Below are 20894 nucleotides of genomic sequence, written 5' to 3' on the forward strand. Positions count from 1 at the left end.
CGTTCGACCTTAAACGGAAGGGATTCTAATTCATTTACATTTGATTTCGACCACATGCTATTAAGAAAATAGGTAGCTATAAGCCTATCATTTATCATGTTCGATACTTCTCATCGAAAAACTCGATCGTTCCGTGTGGCATCTCCTCGCGCACCACTCTCCACTCCACCCAATCATGTAAATAAAGGCCAAATTAATTGCAAAAAAGGTGTATCTGAATTAACAGCACGATCCGCCCCGGTCGACAACTCCGCTCAATCCGCGGTCCCTCACAGCGCACCTATCACTAGCCCGCCCCGAACGGGGCTGTCGGCCCAGGAACCAGTACCGCGCTCACCCGACAGCGCCGAACGTCGCTGAATGCACCGCACGCGACCGTAAAACGAACCGAACAATGTCATGGTTACAGAATCAATACTTTTTCGGAATGTGTCACCAGGCAGCCTTAGAGCACGGGGCGGATAGAAACGAACGTAGGAATGTAATTCGCCATTAGTTTGTAACCCTATTTCTTGTGAGTTCCCGCCACAGTACAAGTAGAAATCAACGTAACTGAACACTACAAAAGACAACGATCCCTGCGCGCGAACTATCACGCAATATAGGTATTCTACTAAACCCAGATTGTTCCAGATATGTACCTAAATTATTCACGTAAAGACGAATCAGCGAGATGGAAGCTTTTTGGCACTTTACGAGCACCAATTTCCAATGAGCATTGCTTTGTCGCGACAATCGTCAACATAAGTACTGATCCAGATCGTTACGTACATGTTTCATAGGACGTTCTTGATTACACTTGTAAGTACGTCCTGGCCATTAGGCGGCAGCTGCGTCAAACAGCCTTACAGCAGCAACATCAGCTGCTAACACCGATAACGAACACAAACGTTTCCTCTTCGGTCCCCGCCTGGACTATCATTGCACGGCAGTACCGGCTTAACTTCGGGCAGTCGCTCCATTAGTATGTGGAACGGATCCCGTGGATAGCGCGCAGCATCTCCAGCAGCTCTTCCTCCGCTACCGTATCCAGCTTCAACGAGCGCAGCTTCCTTATGTTAGCTTCTGTGCGTGTCGAGTGACCCTTCCGACAGGTCGTCTCCTGGCACGTGCCGCCGGCAAAACGCTGACAGATGTGGATGTAGGGGCACATCCGAGACTGACAGCCCTGCACGTGGTTGTGGGCGATACAGATCCGCAGCCGGTCGTACAGCTGGTACCTCAGGACGTTTCCTGCCGCCTTGTACAGCTCCTTGAGCAGCGCATTATGGTTGTGCTGGGTGACCTCGCGGCCGGTCAGCCGCAGTGCGCGCCGGTTCGGCTCGGTGTCCAGCCGGTGGCCGAGCGGGCAGCGCTGCCGGCGGCACGCGCCCGCCAGGAAGTGCGGACACACGTGGACGGCGGGGCAGGCGGCGTCCGTACAGCGCCGGCCGACGCCCAGACTGCGGCACACGGCCGGCGGCGACACGGGGGGCTCGGAGCCGCCGCTCGGAGGGGCCTGCAGGTCGGTGTCAGGTTTGGCCATATTCGTGCCAGGTTTGGTCACTTCAGTGTCAGGTTTGACCGCTCCCGTGTCAGCTTTGGCCACTTCAGTAACAGGTTTGGCGACATCAACGTCATGTTTGGCCACTTCAGTGTCAGGTTTGGCCACTTCAGTGACAGGTTTGGCCGCCACATCAGAGTCAGGTTTGGCCACATCAGAGTCAGGTTTGGCCACATCCGTGTCTGGTTTTGCCACATCAGAGTCAGGTTTATCCACATCCATGTCAGATTTGGCTACTTCAGCGTCAGGTTCAGTCACATCCGTGGCAAGCTTTGTACCGTTATCAGGCTTTCTTTCTTCAATTGTTTCAGTGCTTGCACCGGCAGAACCGTGCTCACTCCCCATCGGTTTATCATCTTCTGGAGGTGCCTCATCAGAACAAGATTCCTCCTCCTCAGACTGGGCATCGTCAGTGGTCGTCTGTCCCCGCGGTTCGGGCATCGGCACCTCCTCAGGAGCGTCATACACACCCGGTTTTACTCCCAGTTTGGCTCTAAGCATTTCCACAATATCGCGGTCGGTGGCCCAGGCGTGTCGTGGACGGCCTCCCGGCGCCGTCGCCAGCCCCATGAGCTGTCGCACGCGCACGTTGTGCTCATCCCGCAGACTGTGACTGCGTTCACAGTCGGCCCTGGTGCACGATCCCGACAGAAAGCGGCTGCACAGGTGGAAGCGGCCGCAGCAGGCATTGTCGTCATCTCCGCACACGTCACAGGTGCAGCCGGCCGTCGAGCTGTACGGGAAGCACACTAGCACCCTCTCCTCGGCCTCGTTGGAGAAGGTGATGCGCGCGCGCAGCGTCATCTGATCCAGCAGCTCCTGGAAGTGCTCCGGCGAGCCGCCCAGCAGACCGTAAGTCTCCATCATGCGCACGTTGTGCGGCGAGCCGAACGAGTGGCCCATAGGGCACTTGTTGTCCGGCCGGCGGCACAGGTTCGCCAGGTAGAAGCCGCAGATGTGGAAGCCGTCACAGTCGTCGCGCTGACAGCGGCCGCTGGAGACGTGCTCCGCGCACAGCGTCGCACCGTCGTCAGGCAGCTCGATCGACTCGTCCGAGTCAGAGTCCTCGGACTCTGTGATGACAGCCTGCTTGGGCTTTACCGCGGACTTTTCCCGCTGAAAGGCGCTGGTCACCGGGACTGCCTGGCCGCGGATCTGCTTGGATGGATTCTGCCCGCGGGCGCCGGAGGCCGGCGGTCTGTCAGGGGCAGCCGCCGCAGCCTGTCTCCCGTTCCCAGCCACCTGAGCCCGCTCCGCAACCGACGTGGCGCGCTGTCCTTTGGGCGCAGAGCTTTCCCACATCTCCTTGGCCGTGACAGGCTTCGCTAGGGTCGCCTTGACGTCCGCGGCAGTCATCGACTCCAGCATGAGGCCGCGCACCACGTTGCGGTTGTGCCCGCTTTTCAGGTCATGGGACCGGTGGCATATAGTGCGGCTCTCGCACTTGTCGTAGACGTAGCCGTCGCAGATGTGGATCCGAGTGCAGACCTCAGGCCGGCTACAGTTGCCGCGCTGGTAAGGCCGACACATCTGTAGCAGGAAGCGGCGCTCCGCGTCTGTGACCGGGTTCTGCGCCAGGTAGCCGTCGCGCAGCGCCCGGAACACGTCCTGCTCGGACAGACCGTGCAGCCGGTTCTCGCGCAGCACCCGCGTGTTGTGCGGGTCGCTCCACAAGTGGTGAGATCGCAGACACTTGTGTATGGCATATGTGCACTTGGAGGCGATGAAGAAGCGACAGAGATGGAGCTTATCGCAGTCCTTTGTCTTGCATGTGTTCGGAAAGAAATAGTCCCGACAAACGTCCAGATTTACGGCGAGACGTGCCATGTCCTCCTTTGTCAGGCTCTTGTTCGGTTCTTTAGGCTTGGGATTGCTGGGCGCCGATTTGTTCAAGATCTCTGACTTGGTGGCACCATTTGAGTTAGTGTGTTGGCCATTTACAGGTGGTCTGACCTTGGCATTCGTAGAGACCGAGTTATCCTCGGTTTTTGACGGCGCAGAATTGCTCGGATTCTGCTGGTCAGAGCCAGTAGACTTCATAGCTGCATCTCTACCTTCAGCTGCCTTCTGTGTCTTGTCAGTCTGCTTACCCTGAGCTGCTACCTGGTCCACACCTCGCTCGACATGCTTTACTTGCACGCTCGCGTTCCCTGTCACCTGGGCCGAGCCTCCGGACCGAGTGGCGCCATCCGCTGCGTCCGAGCCGCGCGCTGACCCGGTACCAGTGGCGGAGCGGGGTCCAGTCCCACCGGTGGCCTCAGTCGCCAGTCGCGCGGTCTCGACCGGCAGTGAGCCGCCGGTGGGCGTGGCCGCCTCCCTCCCCTGCACCTCACCGCTGCCAGAGGAGGACACTGCGGGCGCAGCTCTCGGCGATCCCACGGCGCCCGCACTCTGACCCGGGGGACGGGCGCTGCCGGACGCCCCACTGGTCTGCGCCGCACCAGTAGCAGACGCCCCAGGCCCAGACGGCGGGGAGACGGCAGTTGTCTGATCCGAGGCTGAGGCCTGCCCGCCACCGGCGGCAGGTTGAGAGCCGCCGCTAGCGGTCCCTGAAGAGGCATTGCGATTGCGCTTAGGCGCCGAGCTCTCCCACATTGCCTTAGCCGGGACCGGGTTATTCAGGATCTCCATCATGGTCCTAGCAGTCATGGAGTGCAGTCCAATATTGCGCACCACATTCGCGTTGTGCTGGCTGTTCAGGTTGTGGGACATGCCACACACAGAGCTGCTCACGCACTTGGCATGCATATAGCCATCACAAATGTGCAAACGAGTGCACTTCCACTCTCCAAACTTGCACTGGCCGCGCTGGTACGGGCGACACAGCTGCAGCAGAAAGCGTCGCTCCAGTGTGGTGACCGGGTTGCGGGCGAGGTAGCCAGCTCGCAAGGCCTTCACCAGCTCGGCCTGTGGAAGTTTGGTCAGCCGATGGTGCTCAAGCACGCCCTTGTTATGCTTGTCCGACACATGATGACTCCTTAAGCACCACATGATGGCATACGGACATATATCGGCGACATAGAAGCGGCACAAATGCAGTTTGCCACATTGCTTGTCCAGACATTTGGACGGGAAGCCATAATAGTGGCATACATCCAACGTCTTTGCGATGCCAATCATCTCCTCTTTAGATAGTTCCTTGCCAGACGATCCAGTAGGACTCGAAGCCTTTACACCAGCGGACTCTGCGCCGGGACGGGCCGATGGAGCCGGAGCCGGGGCCTTTACCTGGTCAGACGAGTCGGAGTCTCGCTCGGAAGGCTGCTGAGCGCTGCTGACAGAGCTACTTCTATCCATGTTGACCTGATCCCTGCCAGCACCAGTCCGCTGACCATGTGAGACGCTGCCAGTCGCTCCGTTCCCGCCCACAGCGCCCGCACCGCGGCCGGGCGGCGTGGGCTCGCAGTCCGTGTAGACACTCTCCCTCTCCGAGTCGGTGTCGGTCGGGCCACGCTCCGACCCGGCGCTGTCCGAGGAGTCGCTGTCGACTCGGTTCTGCGCCAGCCGGGCGAGCACCTCCGGCTCGCTGAGCTCGGAGCAGCGCAGCCGCAGCAGCACCATGACGTTGTCCGGGTCGGTGAGTCGGTGGCTCCAGCGGCAGGATTCGCCGGCGCCGCACTCGCCAGCCGCCAGCCGCGGACACAGGTGCAGCCGGAAACAGTCGGATCGCCGACAGCGCGCGTCGGCGGCGTACTCTGGGCAGACGACCAGCTGGCTGCGGTACTCCTCGGCAGTGACTGGAGCCGTCTGGCGCATCAGGGCGCGCACCAGCCAGAGCAGCTCGCGCTCGGGCAGCGCCTGCAGCTGGTGTGTTGCCAGCGCCGCCTCGTTGCAAGCTGAGAGCACCATATGACCCCAGCGGCAGGCAGCGTCGCCGTGCGGGCAGAACCCGTCCACGTACAGCCGACAGATGTGAAGGGCGTCACAGGAGTGGCGGCGGCACACGTCCGGTGGCCGGTGCCGCGTGCAGAGCGCGGGCGCGGCGCGCGCCGGCCGACCGCCGCCACTGAGGTCCGATGTAGAGATGCTGAGCGATGAGAGAGCCGTCGACAGAGAACGGCGGCTGGCCGGCGTCATGGAGTGGGACCGCCGGGCCGGGCCGGCGCCGCCCTCGTCCTCGGACTCGGAGCACGCCTGAAACACAGGGCCGACAGGGTAATGGGGAGGGCGGCCGGCGCCCAAAACACAACACAGCATAGAACATAGGCTGTAGCCTGTGAAAATGAGTTTTACGAGGGAACGTGGGCTGCAAATATGAGAGACGTGCGCGGCATAATGTACCTACGCATTGTAGTATTTTTCTCGATATAATTTGAATGCTAGCTGTACGTTTTTATAATTTCCATTGTCTTTTTAGGTCTCATGCCAAGCATCATGCCAACCAGAGCCAGACTCTTCAAAGAAAGTTCGGATGCATTGGTTTTAGTCTCGGAGGGATCAGCTTGCAGAGACTCCACAGTTAAGGGACTTTGCGATACGCCAAACTGCCTTTGATCTCTCTAAAAAAATCCCATTTCCTGCAATGTCCCAAAATTTGTTGATTTGGGTCGGAAGCGACAATATGCAAATGCAAATCATTTTGCACCCTTATCTCCAATAGTTAAGAGCAATTCCCCCCCACCCCACTGTTACTGACAAAAAGCATGTGCATGCGTGGTTGTTTTACGTCTATATTTTACCGCTATTCACCTTTTCCCACTCTTTTTGGGCCTTATCCGACCGGTCATGTCCACTCTCATCCCCTTTTTGGAGAGGAATTTCCCTTCTGACACCGAAACAAAATACAATTTTGGGACACTACTTTACCGTACGAGGCCACCCAACAGTCGAGAGGCTCCTACCGGCCCCTGAGCACCAGGTGGTGTGAGGACTTCACACCGGGGTGAGAGAGCCCAGGAGGTTTAAATATTCAGCTGAGCCCACAATGGTCTCGCATTTACGACCCACACAGAATCTCCAGCTCCGATCCGTCCCGTCCTCAGCCATATGCTGATTTCTTTTTATATCGCTATTTACGTGCGCAGTATAACGAGACTGGTCAAAAGTGACCTTAACATTTTTTCCGACTAACACGCTAAGACCATGACTTTCAAGTCAAGGAATGCTGACTCTCGGAGTCAATACGATTTCGTCGACTCCGTCTCTGACCCCATCTCCATCTCCATCCAGAATTGTCGACTCCGACCGACTCCAACTCCGCCACAGACTTCACAGCCCTGGTGACAACACAGTAGTGCTTGTCTGAACTATCACATGTGGCATAATATACGCCTGCTATAATACGAGTGCATAAGACAACAGACATCTAAGACAAGTCTGTAACAAACACGTTACAAGCATCTCAGAAAAAGAAAAAGAAATGGTCATGATGAACGAGGCACTCTCACGATGTCCAAATACGAAACAAGGGCGAAATAGAAAGCACAGAAGATCACACCACGATAAGTCGACTAGGTGTGTCATCAATCACCTATCGAGAGGGTGGTTGTATGGGTTGGTACAATCACCCATACAGATTAAGGGATTGATGGTTACCTCAAACTGACGGTCTACCTCAGCAGCTCCCTGGGACAACACTGGACACTGACACTTGGCGCGAGCGCGGGCGAGACACGGAGCGACCCACACAGTACGAGCCCGCCGGCGGTACCGGACGTTCGCGCGGCCGTGCGAGCACAACCCGCACGGAACCGCATCCGATCATGCTTACCTGGCAAACGTGCCGCTCGAACCAGAGCGGAAACACCCGTGACATTGCATACAACGATGGCAATTAGGGAGGGTACAAATCATCAACCGATGTCAAACTCAACCGCAGCATGTCCAATTTGAGGAAATTTTAGCCGAATCATGTTATGCTGCGCGTTCTACGTCTATATACGTCCGCACATCTGCCATACAGCACGTTTGCATAGTTTTTCACTAGGATCTAGGCACAATAGTAGGAAGTACAGGTGAGACTTGCCAATTGCTACCTACGCCCTAAAAAGCGGTTAATATAATACCGAGTCGCTTCAACAAAAAAAGCAATTTATCAAAATCATATCAAATGAAAACTGGCATATCTTCACCCGTTCTTTTTATTTATTTTATACTGAATTGAAATATAAATGCATCATTAGTGCACAATTAGTGCATTATTAGTGTGGGGCTTTGTATCTGATTGCTCACCGAGGGCTAACATGCAAATTACAGTTTATCGAGACAATCCCTGAACAGATACTGAAACCGTTGGCTGAGAAACCCCACGGGGACAGCCAACCGCTGGACTTTCCACGATAAGGGTGGAACCAAACACACATCGCGCATCGCCCAATGGAGAGGCTGAGAAATGTGCCCACTGTCCGGTGGACGTTTTTCCGTGACCAAGGATCAGTAGCTCCGACCTTGGCAGTTCCAATCATCGTCAGACTTGAATCCCATTAAACGCATGCTTTAGTCTATTCTCGAGAAATGAGTTTGCTACAAGCCACACAAGAAAATAAACGATTTCATGCGAGGTCACATCAAAACATAAGACCCTTATCTCGCGCTGCTCTGCGCAAAGCTACTGGCTTCTTCTGTGAAAGCTAGCAGCGGCCGGCGATCCCCACTACGGACAGCGTCGAACTCTTAGAGGCCAGAGTGGGTCTGAGATATCTGTGTGGGAGCTCATGGAGGCTGGTTTTGAGACCTCAAGATCCTGTGTGCAGTGTGCACCCCTTTGATGTGGTCCTCAGAATGGGCGTGGGTCACTCAAGGGCTGATTTTGGGCCCACCGAGGCCTGCATGAGAGCCCTCAGAGGCTGGCGTGGGTCATCAAGAACTTTTGTGAGGAGTTAAGGCCTTAGGAGGTCGATATCAGACCAGACCCTTAGACACCAGCCAAACGTGAGGACCTAAGAAGCTTTGATCGAGCCTCAGGTCCTGCACTGCAAAACGTCAGGCCGCCAGAAGTTATTTTTGTCTTTTGGTCGCCCCTCACATGCTGGTTTTTGGGCCCAGGAGCCCAGCTGGGCCTTAAGAGGGTAGAATGAGGCCCTTAGAGATTGATAAAGACCATAAGAAGCCTGCATAGGGCCCTCAAAGCTCTGCACAAGCCTTCAGAGACCTGGGGAGGGGGATTCTTAGTTACCTCACAGTTAACATGGGTTCCTCAGAGGTCAGCTAAGGTCTCTGGAGACCAATAAAGACTGGTATGGGAGCCCTAAGAAACCAGTGCCAAATCCCTACTAGAGATTGCAATCCCGGAACGTTTTACCAATCCCGGAATCCCGAAAGTTTTTATTTCGGGATCCCGGGATCCCGGGATCCCGGTCTTGTCACTAAATGTCGTAAGAGTGATTTCCTACTGACATATTTTGCGTCTTTTAGCTTACCACAAACAAAGAGGCAACCAAAAGCCATCCTTAGACCATGTCATTTGCATTAAAAACGATTGAATTTGCGAATAAAACGTTTCGATTTGATTAGCATTAGCATTTATTCCCAATTGGCCTTCATAAAACTGTGCGTCGACCAGTACGTTTACTAGACGGGTTCCAGCACATCCACGCCTCACTCACTCTTCCTCTACGCTACTCGTAGTTAGCGCGACAGTTTTAAGCCATTGCCATGCTGGTAGGTCTGTCTACTTAAAAACTCGCAACCAGTGTACGCCAACTTTGGCAGCTCCCTATTTCACAATGTTTTCAAAACGTCGCTTGGTCACTCTACCTCCTTCCGGTTCCGCTTTCATCATTAATGTCTCTCAGAATTTGCTCGAAAGTCGCTTTGAGAGCAGAGTCACTGACTGGGAGAGCTCCACTCTACCGTCTTCAACGTCTGAATCAGTGAGCTCTGCCGTCACTTGCGTGACATCTGTGACATGTTTCTGCGACACGAGCTCAAAGACTGTCTTGATGACCTCCTTTGTTCCGGCCACGGACGGGCAAGTCAGAATCGCTGAACGATCTGTGATCCTGATAAAGATGTTGCAGCGCTGATGCTGCAATTTTTTTTGGCGTTCGGGACCCTTTTTCGTACGTATTTAAGCGACTTTACCGCTGTGGGTGATACCCGAGAGCTACCAACACGGTCGATTGTCGACGGCCAATACGGGGTGCCAGCTAAATAGTTTATCTGCTTTATGTCACGCAGCACCATAAACAGTGTAAACAAGACTCGTGCAGCGGCTGCATTCTTTTTGAAAAACTGATTCTTTTCGGGATCCCGGGATTGGCGGAATTTCGGGATCGGGATCGGGATTAAAATCCCGCCGGGATCCCGGGATCCCGATCCCGGGATTGCAATCTCTAATCCCTACCAGCTAGCTCAGAGTGGCCACTCAGGAGGTTTCATTGAACCACCAGGAGCTAAAGTGGGTCCTAAGAGACTAGCATAGGCCCTAAAAGACTGAAATGTTCCTTCAGAGCTTCAGAGCTGGACCCTGTAACATCCCCTAGTGAGTAAAAACAAATCACACAAGTGGACAATAAACATCCTTCTAAGAGTTTATTAGAAGCTTGCTATCATGATTCATCTGCTGAGAGTGTGACAAAGCAACTCAGCTGACCAGTAATCTGGAGGTTAATGGTGCTACTGTTTTTGCCAATATGACCATTGCAACACCTTAGCTTATCAACATACAGATAGTCTTTTGTGGTAAGTCACATATCTTAGTTCATATCACACATCAATCACATGTCACATCAAATCACTTCCACAAGTCACACTTTATAACTCACCCTCATGGTGTATTTTCAAACGTTCACTTCATCAGAATATATTGATTACCTGTGGAAATAATAAATTAAATCAGTTGAATACTTCATCAAAGAAGCATGGACATTCATGAGAAAATAAATTAAACTTGATTGATTGACAGAGCTGGAGCCCACTCTGAGCATGGCTTCTGATGGCATAGGCTCTGGCCCCCACAGTCCACCAGCACAATCCCAGGTAAAATAATTTAGCCTGGCCACTATGTTACAAAGTAATGAAATAATAAAGGCCAAAGGGTGGGTAGTCCATGATGGAGAAAGTCAGAGGAATCTAATCAGTCTTAAAAGTCAAAAGCAACTTCTATATTTCTCAGATACAAAAGTCCAGCTTAATTCATCCTCTGCCCCAACATGCCAGAAATAATCAGTTTTCACAAGTATTGTTTTATGACATAAATAACATTTAGGTAAGTACTTAAATGCACTGAATTCAATGTCAATGACCAAGCACCGTTTTATATATCAGGTAATTGATAGCTTTAGGGTGGAAACTTCCACCGACGTCCAACTAGCCTCTAACTGAGCAGACGTCCAAGTTGGGATCTAACTTGGCATCTACATGTTGGACGGAGACTTCCAAGCAAGACACGTCTTAAGTTCACTGTTGCCGAATAGATGCAGCCGCCATCCAGCTAGATGCGTCCCAGACTTAGACCCGTCTAGCGACGCGAAATGGAAGTCTCCACCCTTAATGAATTAACCCGCGAGTTGCTGGGGGGGGGGCGTTAAACGCCCCCACTTTTTTCGCCGGGCCATAGCATGAAAACGGCGCGCCGCAGGCGCGCCAAATTTTGGGTACCTGTAGAGAATTGATCGAAGTTTATTGTGACAAAGTTTCAAAAAAATCAGTCAGAAAATTTTTGAGATATCGAGGTTTTAGTGACGTCATGATTTCTGAGTTTTCGACCAAAAACGGCATATGTTCAAAAAATCATATAAAATCACAGAATAGACATACAGACATGCCGTAAACGCTATTAGACTGCCAATACCATGATCAATCAAATGGCTATCTTCGATTATTGATTATCGCTCCGCATTTTCCATAATCTTGAACTGAATCTTGGCAATTTTTCGTGACTACTTCACGACCATGATACATGCATTTCTTAAATTGAACTTTTTGAGCCAAACACGTACACATATGATAAAATGAATGTCACCATCGTGTTCTACGCCCCAAATTACCTATAAAACATGTGTCACAGGCTGCGAATATCAGTTTTGATTTTCGGGGATATGTGCCTACCCGGTTGACCTGACCTTGACCCTGACCTATGCTTGACTGACCCCTACATGGAGCTGACACTCTTGTAGGCCTTATATGATGGATTGTGCACCGTTTGGACAGAGTTTATGACGAGAGGCGCCCATTGCGAAGTCCTGAAGTCCATGCTTCTGAAAGCCCGATTTCAGGTGTTTGACCTGACCTTGACCCGACCTGTGACCTCAAAATTCAACTTTAAAGTACTCATCTGAAGCGTCTCGTCGCGCTCTTTCGTTTGCCGCCTCGTGCGTTTCGCTGCGCCTATTGGTTCTCGAGTTATCGGCTGGGGGCGTTTAACGCCCCCCCCCAGCAAACGGTGGGTGGCGAAATACCCCAGCAACTGCCGGGTTAACATAGATGCATCAGAGAACTCTGACACCAAGCTTCATCAGTCTTCTATATACCGTGGCTCCATTTTTTTCCTGATATTCCAATTCTAACACAGGTACTTTTCCATGCACCCAAATCATTGCCTTTGAACTTTGAAGCTAGAACTTCCAATAAATAAAAAGGTGGACCAGATTGGAATAGATGAGATGCCCAACAGTGGCAAACAATACTTTGTATTGCAACGAAAAACAAAACTTCGGCCTACCGCACACTTATTTATGCAAAAATTGGAAAACGCAAAAATTTTGCTCGCATACCAGCCAGCATCGTGCTGCATTCCATGCAAAAGTTATTTGTAATTATATGACGTCATGAAATCGAGCTGTTATTTTTCATTTCGCTGCTGATTTCCGTTTGATGACTAAATTTTCCTCGCAAAAAAAAATCAAAAATGGTCAAAAAAAGAGCAAAGCTATAGAATATTGAATTGTTTTTCAAAAAGAGAAAAAATGAGTTTTTTGATATCTTTTTTGATTGGTTCTCAGATTTCCTGATGCAATGCCTTCTGTAGAAATACCAAGATATAATTTTCAATGTTCTCTTCTTTTGCGTCAGAATCGCCGTCAGAAAACTCACCAATCAGCGTCAGACTTGGGTGAAAATTCCCTGCTGCTAGCTACTACACACTGCTGTTCGCGGTTTTTAAAACAGCTGAGTGCTGAATTGACTGCTAAAACCGACAGCCTTGTGGTTCACAAAGCGTTTGTGCGGTACCTATCGCGCAGCGCTAGGTGCTGCGCGTGTTAAAAGTAATTAAAAATTAAGCATCTGCATGGTTGTTTTGAATTAAATCGATAAAAAAGTTACTAAGCAACAGTGCGTCCAGAATAAGTCTTCAGAGGGGCGCTTGCCTTGTTTTCCGTTCCTTTCTGTATCCTTTATCCCGTGCCTGTCGGTCACTTCTCGTCTAAAAATGTCTTCCGTTCATTTCTTTCTTCAACCCCTACCTGGGAGTGATGAACAGATGAATGATAGGTGAGTACTGAATAGGTAGTAATTTTTTTTAATTAGTTTTAGTTGCTACTTTAAGTTCAACCATTCAAATTGGATCAATTAGGACTTGTTTGATATCGTTGTCTTCGGTAACATGGTCACAATGCCTGCAAGTCAAAGTGGAGTGGCTTACAAAGCACTCAGTGCTTGGGATGATACTTATTTTTATTCTGATAATGCTTGGGGGAGCATATTGTCAGGGTTTTCTATTAGCCAAATGTTTGATCACTATCAGTGAAAGTATCTAGCTCCGAGGTTGTAATATGACATAGGCATGTATTCCCCTGCACAGCAATATATATATATATATATATATATATATATATATATATATATATATGCTCAATCAGTTTAATACTTAATAAACAAGAGACAGTGACCCCTACTTAATACCTTGGTACTTGCCTATTTATAACACACAAAGTAGCATGCCAAACAGCACACCTACCTAATGTCTAATCCAACAACTAGCCTGGTGAAATGTCACAGCTGCCTCAGTCAAAGAATTCCACAGATGTTATGCACTGCAGATGTCAATAATGCAGTTAACTGCAGATAATTTGTCTATCTCTTGAAACAGAGGGTTCTGTTATAAGTTTGTTGTTTCCAGGCTTTCAGCAGTACCTATGTAAAGATTTTGGTTAGGGCAAGCCTTATTTATTTTATATTTTTTAATAATTTTGAATTTTATTGATGCTCCTCTTTTTGTAATGCTCTTTTTTACAATGAACTTTATGTTTTGGTTATATCAGTCATGTTGGTAGGTATGTGTTTGGATTAGGTGGAATATTGTCTAAGCTTTTGATGTGCCTTACATCAAAGATTTTATATGCTATCATTTTCTCACTAAGAAATGTATTGCTTATTTTAATTCCTCAATTGCAGCTATACAACTGTAAAATTTAGTGTTGTATGTGCCTCAAACCTTAACTAGCCAGACCTACATGAAAGCCAGACCAGACCTTAAATGACACAAATAGTTTATAGCAAGTGTTAGGGAACTATTATATCTAGCTGAAACCTACAGCCAAGTTAGAAGGCTACTGATACTGCTACAGTGTGTCATGTCACATGTGGTAATAACATGTTAAAAAAGTGCAAACTGCAATGCATAATTGTCAGAGTACTAAGCTAATTTTAATTGTCTTTCCTGAGACTCTTTCTTCAACTTTAAATGGTAGTATATGTGATGTGTTGTTTTTGGTAAATAAAAGTCACTCATTTTTGCCTTGATTAGATATGAACAAAACATCAGCATTAAAAAGTGCAGTGCTGGAGGATTGGGATGTTATGCCTGTATTGGTAAAAATGTTACTTTTGAAGTCAAATGAGGTCAAATTAAGGCAGAAATGAGTATGGGATGCAATTGAAAGAATAACTGTTGAGATAATGTTCATTGGGGTGTCTGAAACCTGGGAGTGACAGGAACAGATAAACAAGGGATTGGGAGTCTGGAGAAGGAACCAAAGACAAGCCATGATGGGTAGTGTTCGTGAGAATCGTTCAGTTCACCCGTTCGATGCGGAAATGTTCGTGCGTGCTCGTGATCGTTCACTCGTTCTCGTACTCGTTCTCTTTCGTCACCCGGAGGACCATAAAGTTATTGTTCATATATGAAAAAGTCTATTCTCGATTACTTAGCAAGCGGTTAAAAAGGGTGAAATACGGCGGTCACAGGTGCAGCGCAATTCGTCGTTCTCGGCACGTCGTTCACGTAAGGCCGCGTCGGCCACGTCGTAACACCGGGCCGTGTCGCGCCGGCGGAGTCACGTTCGAGACTGTTCGTACTCAGGCCGCGTCGGCCACGTCGTATGACACCGGGCCGTGTCGCACCGGCGGAGTCCCGTTGAAGACTGTCGGGCCCCCGTCCCGTCTCAGCCCTCGTGGTAGCACAACACGTGGGCATGAGAATCAGGACAGGGGCCAGATGACACAATTGACACATGTGCGCGCGGCGCGGCGCGGCGGGCCGACCGCCGCGCTCCGAGCACCGGTCGTCTTTCTTCCTACACATATATCTACAGAAACGTATTTGCTCGCTAACAGGTAGAATGGCTAGGACTAGGATGACTGGCTATCTGTAGAATGGCAAGCCATGACTGGCTTCATCTATTCATTGACTTTGCTATCACCTGACCAAAAAGAAAAAAAGAATAAAAACAGCAACAACACCAGCAACAAAACAACAACAACAATTACAAGACACACACACACACACACACACAAATTCATGTTTGTTATGCTTCGAACACGCATGTTGCTCATGATGCTGTTAGGTAGGCAATATTTTGTTTATTTAAGGTTGGGAGCTGACCATTTGACCAGGATGTGGAGTTATGCTGATGGCGGGTGTTCATATGAAAAGGTCAATCTCCTTCTCGCGGCAGGCCAAAGAGCATGTTTTGCCTTCCTCCTGACTCATTTCCCGGATAAGTTATTAACTCTGTCCTTCTTTCCCGCCCCGCTCGCAGGCTGAGGGAGCTGGCGGAGCGGATCAACCGTTACGGACAGAGCTCTCCGGCGCCGCTGTCTCAGCTGCGCGTGGCCGTGCGCCAGGCGGCCGTGGGGCCCGGCCACGTGGCGCTGCTGCTCGAAGATGGCCGCGTGTGCCGGCTGGCCTTCAGTGTCATCACCGAGAGGCTCGACCTCAGCAAACAGGAGAGCGGCTTCAAAACGCTCTTCAAGGTCGGTATCGGCAGCGATGGTGGTGGTGGTAAAATTGTGTCGGAATAAAAGGATATTGAGCATTGATTGTTTGAGTACATTGTTAAATCAATTGGTGCTGATTCCTGGGAATCATTCATGGTTTCTACCAATGAGAAGTGATTTTTGTGGGTCTTATTAAAAATAGATGAGTCATTTTTTTCTACGTGCCTCGGAGCGACAAAGCTGCCGCTCTGGTCGACCAGGGAACCTAATACTGACTGTAACACAATGCTGGGTGTTGCCAGCCATCAGTGCTGACTGACCTGTCCTGCTCTCCAGGTATCGTCCACACCGTCAGGGGCGAGCGGCGGCGCCGCCGGTAGCGGAGGCTCGGCAGGGGCCGGCGGCGGCGGTGGAGGGGGCGGCGGCGGGGGCGGCGGCGGAGGGGGTGGCGGAAAGCAGACCCAGCGGGCCCGCGGACGTATCCTGCGCGCCAGCTCCTCCAGCGGAGCTAGAGGTGAGCCGCACAGGTCCCGCGACTGAACCGACGAAAAACTCCGGCCAGACTTAACTGTGCTTGCCTCAGTGCACGTACGTAAATTAAACAAAGGACATTTCAGCATGCTAAATATTTTTGTTGCATGTTGTGCTTATCAGCCGCTGCGCCATTTTGGGGCACTTTTTGGTAAGTGTGACAATATTTTTAGTAAATTATTTGAACCGACCCTTTTTATCCGTGGATTCTTATTGGGTGGCGTTGCGACTTATATCCGGCCAAACACATATTCTACAAAGCTGACTGCTCCATGGGTGGCCACTGGCCGTCCAGTATTGCGTCTATCCTAGCCTTTTAATTTATGTCCAGCTTCTTCTGGGGATCCATTTTTTTACCATGTTTGTTACCATGTCTCACAATATGCTTTTCTGTCCTTGCTTGTCTCCTAGTGAGCCGTCATTTTTCTGATTGCATCTCTCAGTCAGCCATATCTGTTCTTTTTAGTGAGCAATGACTAAACTTTTTTCGACTGCGTCGCTTCTGACCGTGTGTCCCCTGACTCCCTGCTCCCGCCTGCGTTTGCGCCGTGCCGCCGCTGACCGTGGCACCCGCTGCGTTCTGACCAGCAGGGCGCGGCACGGGCGTCATTAGCGTGGCCGGCGCGCGGCCCGTGGTGCCGGCCTCCTACGTGCCCGAGGACCTGGTGGCACAGGCGCAGACCGTGCTGCAGGGGAAGTCTCGCAACCTCATCATCCGCGAACTGCAGGTCAGGCCCGACCCCGGGCGCAGTGTGGGGGTAGGGCACACCGTGGAATAGCAGATAAAATACCTGCTGGTATTTGTTTGCTTATTGCTGATTGATTCTTGATATGTGATGTTGGAAAGATGTTTTCAGTGGCGTAAATGTGTCTTACGTCGATCATAGCTTCTGTCATGTATATGCTATATAGGCCTGTTTTTGTTTCCTACACGTTTTCATTGTGTCATCGTTTTCTTCAGAGGACCAATTTGGACGTGAACCTGGCCGTGAACAACCTGCTATCCCGTGACGATGACGAGGGCGATGACGGCGAGGAGGGACAGGTGGGTGTCCGATGGCCTGTCCTGGCTGTCCAGCAGCAAGTATGTGTGCAATTGCTCGTCTTGCGTATAATATGTCCTTTGTACTCTATTATGCCCGTGTTTGATGCGATGTCTTAGCTCCGTGTGTGATCCGCTAGTGCCGCTACAGTCAGTTTGTTTCCTTTTTACGCCCAATTTTGCATGAACTGACTGAAATATTTCCTCCCATTGCACAGTGGGGATTTTTCCGATCTAGCGCTGCTTAATTCCAAAAATCTTTTTTGGATTTTTGTTTATTTTTTTTGTGTCAGTGAGGCTAAGAAATGTCTGAATTTTTCATATATGTCATTTTTTTATCTGTATGTCCACAGCAAGACTAGGAAAAATGCGCCCAAAGTTCACACTCATGCGTGATTACTCAATGGGCTCAGTAAGCCCCGAAAGTATAGCTCAATTTCATTGTCCTGTCCTGTTGGTTTTATTCTTGCGAGGTCTTAAAGTTGCATATCTTCTGAAAGGCACCTTTATTAGGAATGGAATGGCAAACAGAAAGTATGCCATAACCTTACTAAGGTCACAAAAATGCCATTTAAAAAAACCCTTACAGACACCATATTGAAGGAATGGTATTATAAATAAATATAGGAAATCAACAATGTTTTCCACACTTTTCCACTCCGAAATATATCCTATCGAATTCGCCACTTTCTCCTGCACAAGACAACGCCTAGTTTGGCTGCCGAAACTTGCCTGAACACTCATGAATATTCACATTAGAGTATCTTAATACCCCACTCTAGGAGCGCTAGGGCAAACAGCACGATATAGGTATGTTCCGGACATAGGCGAATAATTTTACTTCATGATTTATATGATGCATATTTTTTGAGACACATTCATCATGAATAGGATGACAAGCGTAAATTATACATACCGTAACCTTATTAACCCTCGCACTTGTGGGGAGGGGGAGGGGGAAGGGGTCGGATAAAACCCCATGTGGTTTTCCGCAAATTACTCGCGCAAAAAGCGGCCGATCACGACGAAACTTTCGGTGCCCTCGAGATCATCAATTTTACATCTAACCTAAGAATTTCATGACTCTGACCCAACTGACCTTTGACCTGTGGCATATTTCTCGAGACCATGTTTGGCCGGAATCGCGATTCGGCGTATGCCAGCTCATATTATCCGCGGTTTCCAGTCTTTTTGTGGTTTCAAACGTTCAAATATGTGAAATGATGTTGGTGCCATGCATTATGGTGGGTGTCAAGGTCACGTGAAGGTCAAGTCAAGGTCATTGACCTTTGATGACCTTGGTTCACTTTTTCGAGTTTTACTTGTTTCTAGGGTAGTTTTTGGTGCTGATTTCGAATTAAGCAACCATTTGAATATTTATGAAGTAGTTCTGGTGCCTTCGTACCATGTTACGAAGCTGTCAGTAGTAGGTGACACCTATGGATGGCCGGCACGACGCCTACTGGTTGATCTGACCTGACCTGACCCGACCTGGCCTAAATGCATAAAGGCATCGTCTGTGATCAAAACTAACATGAAATTCGTGATCAGCACCCCAAAATACCCCGTAACACCCTAACTTTACGAAGTTTCAAGAGGTCTCGATTTCCCAACTTTAGTTGGGTCATTAAACTGACTTAAAAAGTCAACTAATGACCTTGGACTTTGAAATTGGATATATTCGGCCTCATCTCGTCATAGGCAGCACGCTTGATTTTTCCGCGAAGCTCTAGCTTGATCAGTGGCCAAACGGCTGAGCCGGGGGTCCAATTGAACCCCTATACTATGTTGATTATGCACATTTACAGGTAACATTCTCATCAGAACACACCAGCCAACATCTGTGCACAATCTGGCTACAATACTACCCCTGGTTTGCCCTCTACGAATAAAGACGTGCTAGGTCGGAAAAATCCCCACTGTGCATTGTGCCAACTTCCAAACTCACCACCTTCACCGTCGCCAGGACTCTTATGTGCCGGACGACCTGATGTCGCTGCTGGACGCCGGCATCCACGCCGACCACCCGTCCGTCATCATCGACGCCGACACCATGTTCAGCGAGGACATGTTCGGCAGCTACAGCACGTCGGTGCGCCGTTCGGGCAGCTCGCGCGCCGCGCCGCGCGGAGACCGTGACGAGCGCGACACGGTGTTCCCGTACCGAGAGCGGCGCGCCGGCGGCGCCGTGCCGCCCAACCCGTCCCGGCGCTGGATGATCGAGAACGCCCTGCGGGATACCCTGCTCGAGAAGGACACTGATGGTGAGGGTACTGTCACTGGTGGAGGAGGGAGGGTTAGGTGGAACGGAGGGGCTTCAGGGAGGACAGAAAACCGATGCAAATGAGAATAAAAGAAGATAATTGGACGATACTAGGAGGGAAGTTCGAGACATTTAGATTGGGGCTACTTGATGGGGTGCCAACTGCCAAGTTATGAAGGGGAGGGGAGGGAATGAAAGATGAAGCAAGGAATATTAGGTACCTTCCGTGAGAAGATATGCATCATTAAGCTCGATTGTATGTTTGTATCCGTGATAATGTGCGCTAATCATTCGACATCCGACCCTATGCACAGCTATACTCGGCGCCCTTCAGTCGCTTAAACAGGTCATTTTTCTCTGTCGCACTACCTGCACGATCCGCCTAAATGTAACTGACCCACTGACGCGTTCCGTGCCGTGCCATCTCAGGCAAGAAGAAGGAGGCGAGTCAGCCGAGCCCGCTGTGGCTCTCCGACGAGCTCGAGTACCTGCCGGCTCCGGTGAAGTTTGCGCACATCGCGGCGCTGCACTCGGAGCTGGCGGCGGTGACCGTCACTGGTCAGCTGTACCAGTGGCGTTGGACCGAGATGGAGGCCTACCGACACCCGGAGGTGCGCCACGCGAGATGGAGTGGGGGGGGGGGGGGGCAGGGAGCCAAGTGGGAGGTTATTGAAGGACAGCAGGACACTGATAAAGACACTTATTTTGAATGTGCTTTGTCTGGTACACAGCCTGCGCTTCTTTGATGGTAAATGATACTTGTGTGATATTTGAACATGCTCAATTGTCACTACATACAGCCGTTTGAACACATTCTGCTTTATTGATTTGCGAATCTATAACCATCATCAATTTGGCATCGTGACTTATCATTATCACCCGCCTCACTGACTCTGCCCCCTCTATTAACCCGTACAGAACCCGGACATCCACCACCCGAAGGTGTCGTGTCTGGGCCTGCTGAACGAGGCCATCACACACATCTCGGCGTCGACGGTGCGCGCCTCGGTGGCCACAGAGTCGGGCCGCGTGGCCAGCTGGGTGGACGACACCATAGGTGAGTGGGAATGGGGAGTGGTGACATACACGCCTCAGGGACATACACGCCACCGCTGTGGCCTGTTTGGTCGGATGGGACTGAACAGCAGCTGATACATGATCGTTATGATGCAGATCCCGGGCTTCGATTATCACTCATGCTTGTGGTGTCATGTGTTTAGTGTCATGTGATGAATGTCATGTCGGTTTCTCGAGGCTAAACTGCATCATTAGTCCATTTAACCAATGGACCCGCTGTATCCTAACCGACTCGTCTGACCTGCCCTGCAGCTACGGCGGCCACGAAGCTGGAGCACCCGGCGCACGCGTTCTCCGAGCTGGTGGCTGATCGTGTACGGCAGCTACAGACGTGCTCGCTGTACACCTGCGTCCAGCTCGAGTCGGGCACCATGTACTGGTGGTGAGTGGCGAAAGGA

General features: G+C 50.6%; 2 protein-coding genes across 5 annotated transcripts in view; one reads left to right on the plus strand and one right to left on the minus strand.

Annotated features, from left to right (window-relative positions):
* Positions 1-193: 193 nt before the first annotated feature.
* LOC122382150 lies at positions 194-12192 on the minus strand. Of its 3 annotated transcripts, none has more exons than XM_043367106.1 (3): positions 12154-12192; positions 10249-10297; positions 194-5677 (listed from the first exon to the last, which is right to left on the minus strand). In XM_043367106.1, exons 2-3 carry the CDS (start codon positions 10252-10254, stop codon positions 962-964), a joined length of 4722 nt encoding a protein of 1573 aa, XP_043223041.1. In that variant the 5' UTR covers positions 10255-10297; positions 12154-12192; the 3' UTR covers positions 194-961. The 3 variants fall into 3 exon arrangements, with proteins under 3 accessions (XP_043223041.1, XP_043223042.1, XP_043223043.1); XM_043367107.1 differs by having other exon boundaries at positions 12147-12179; XM_043367108.1 differs by lacking the exon at positions 12154-12192 and adding an exon at positions 12070-12121.
* A 473-nt stretch (positions 12193-12665) lies between these two features.
* The window catches only part of LOC122382153 (E3 ubiquitin-protein ligase UBR5-like), a 37660-nt gene continuing 29431 nt past the window's right edge, over positions 12666-20894 (plus strand). For both annotated transcript variants that reach the window (XM_043367112.1, XM_043367113.1), the window contains exons 1-9: positions 12666-12916; positions 15406-15619; positions 15920-16097; positions 16706-16842; positions 17076-17159; positions 19123-19420; positions 19849-20030; positions 20338-20476; positions 20749-20878. In XM_043367112.1, coding sequence (XP_043223047.1) covers positions 12855-12916; positions 15406-15619; positions 15920-16097; positions 16706-16842; positions 17076-17159; positions 19123-19420; positions 19849-20030; positions 20338-20476; positions 20749-20878 — 1424 coding nt within the window. In that variant the 5' untranslated portion in view covers positions 12666-12854. The remainder of the gene's footprint in view (positions 12917-15405; positions 15620-15919; positions 16098-16705; positions 16843-17075; positions 17160-19122; positions 19421-19848; positions 20031-20337; positions 20477-20748; positions 20879-20894) is intronic.

This window comes from Amphibalanus amphitrite, unplaced genomic scaffold (assembly GCF_019059575.1).
Source record: "Amphibalanus amphitrite isolate SeventyFive unplaced genomic scaffold, NRLGWU_Aamphi_draft 000134F_arrow, whole genome shotgun sequence".
In the NCBI taxonomy this organism is placed as follows: domain Eukaryota; kingdom Metazoa; phylum Arthropoda; class Thecostraca; order Balanomorpha; family Balanidae; genus Amphibalanus; species Amphibalanus amphitrite.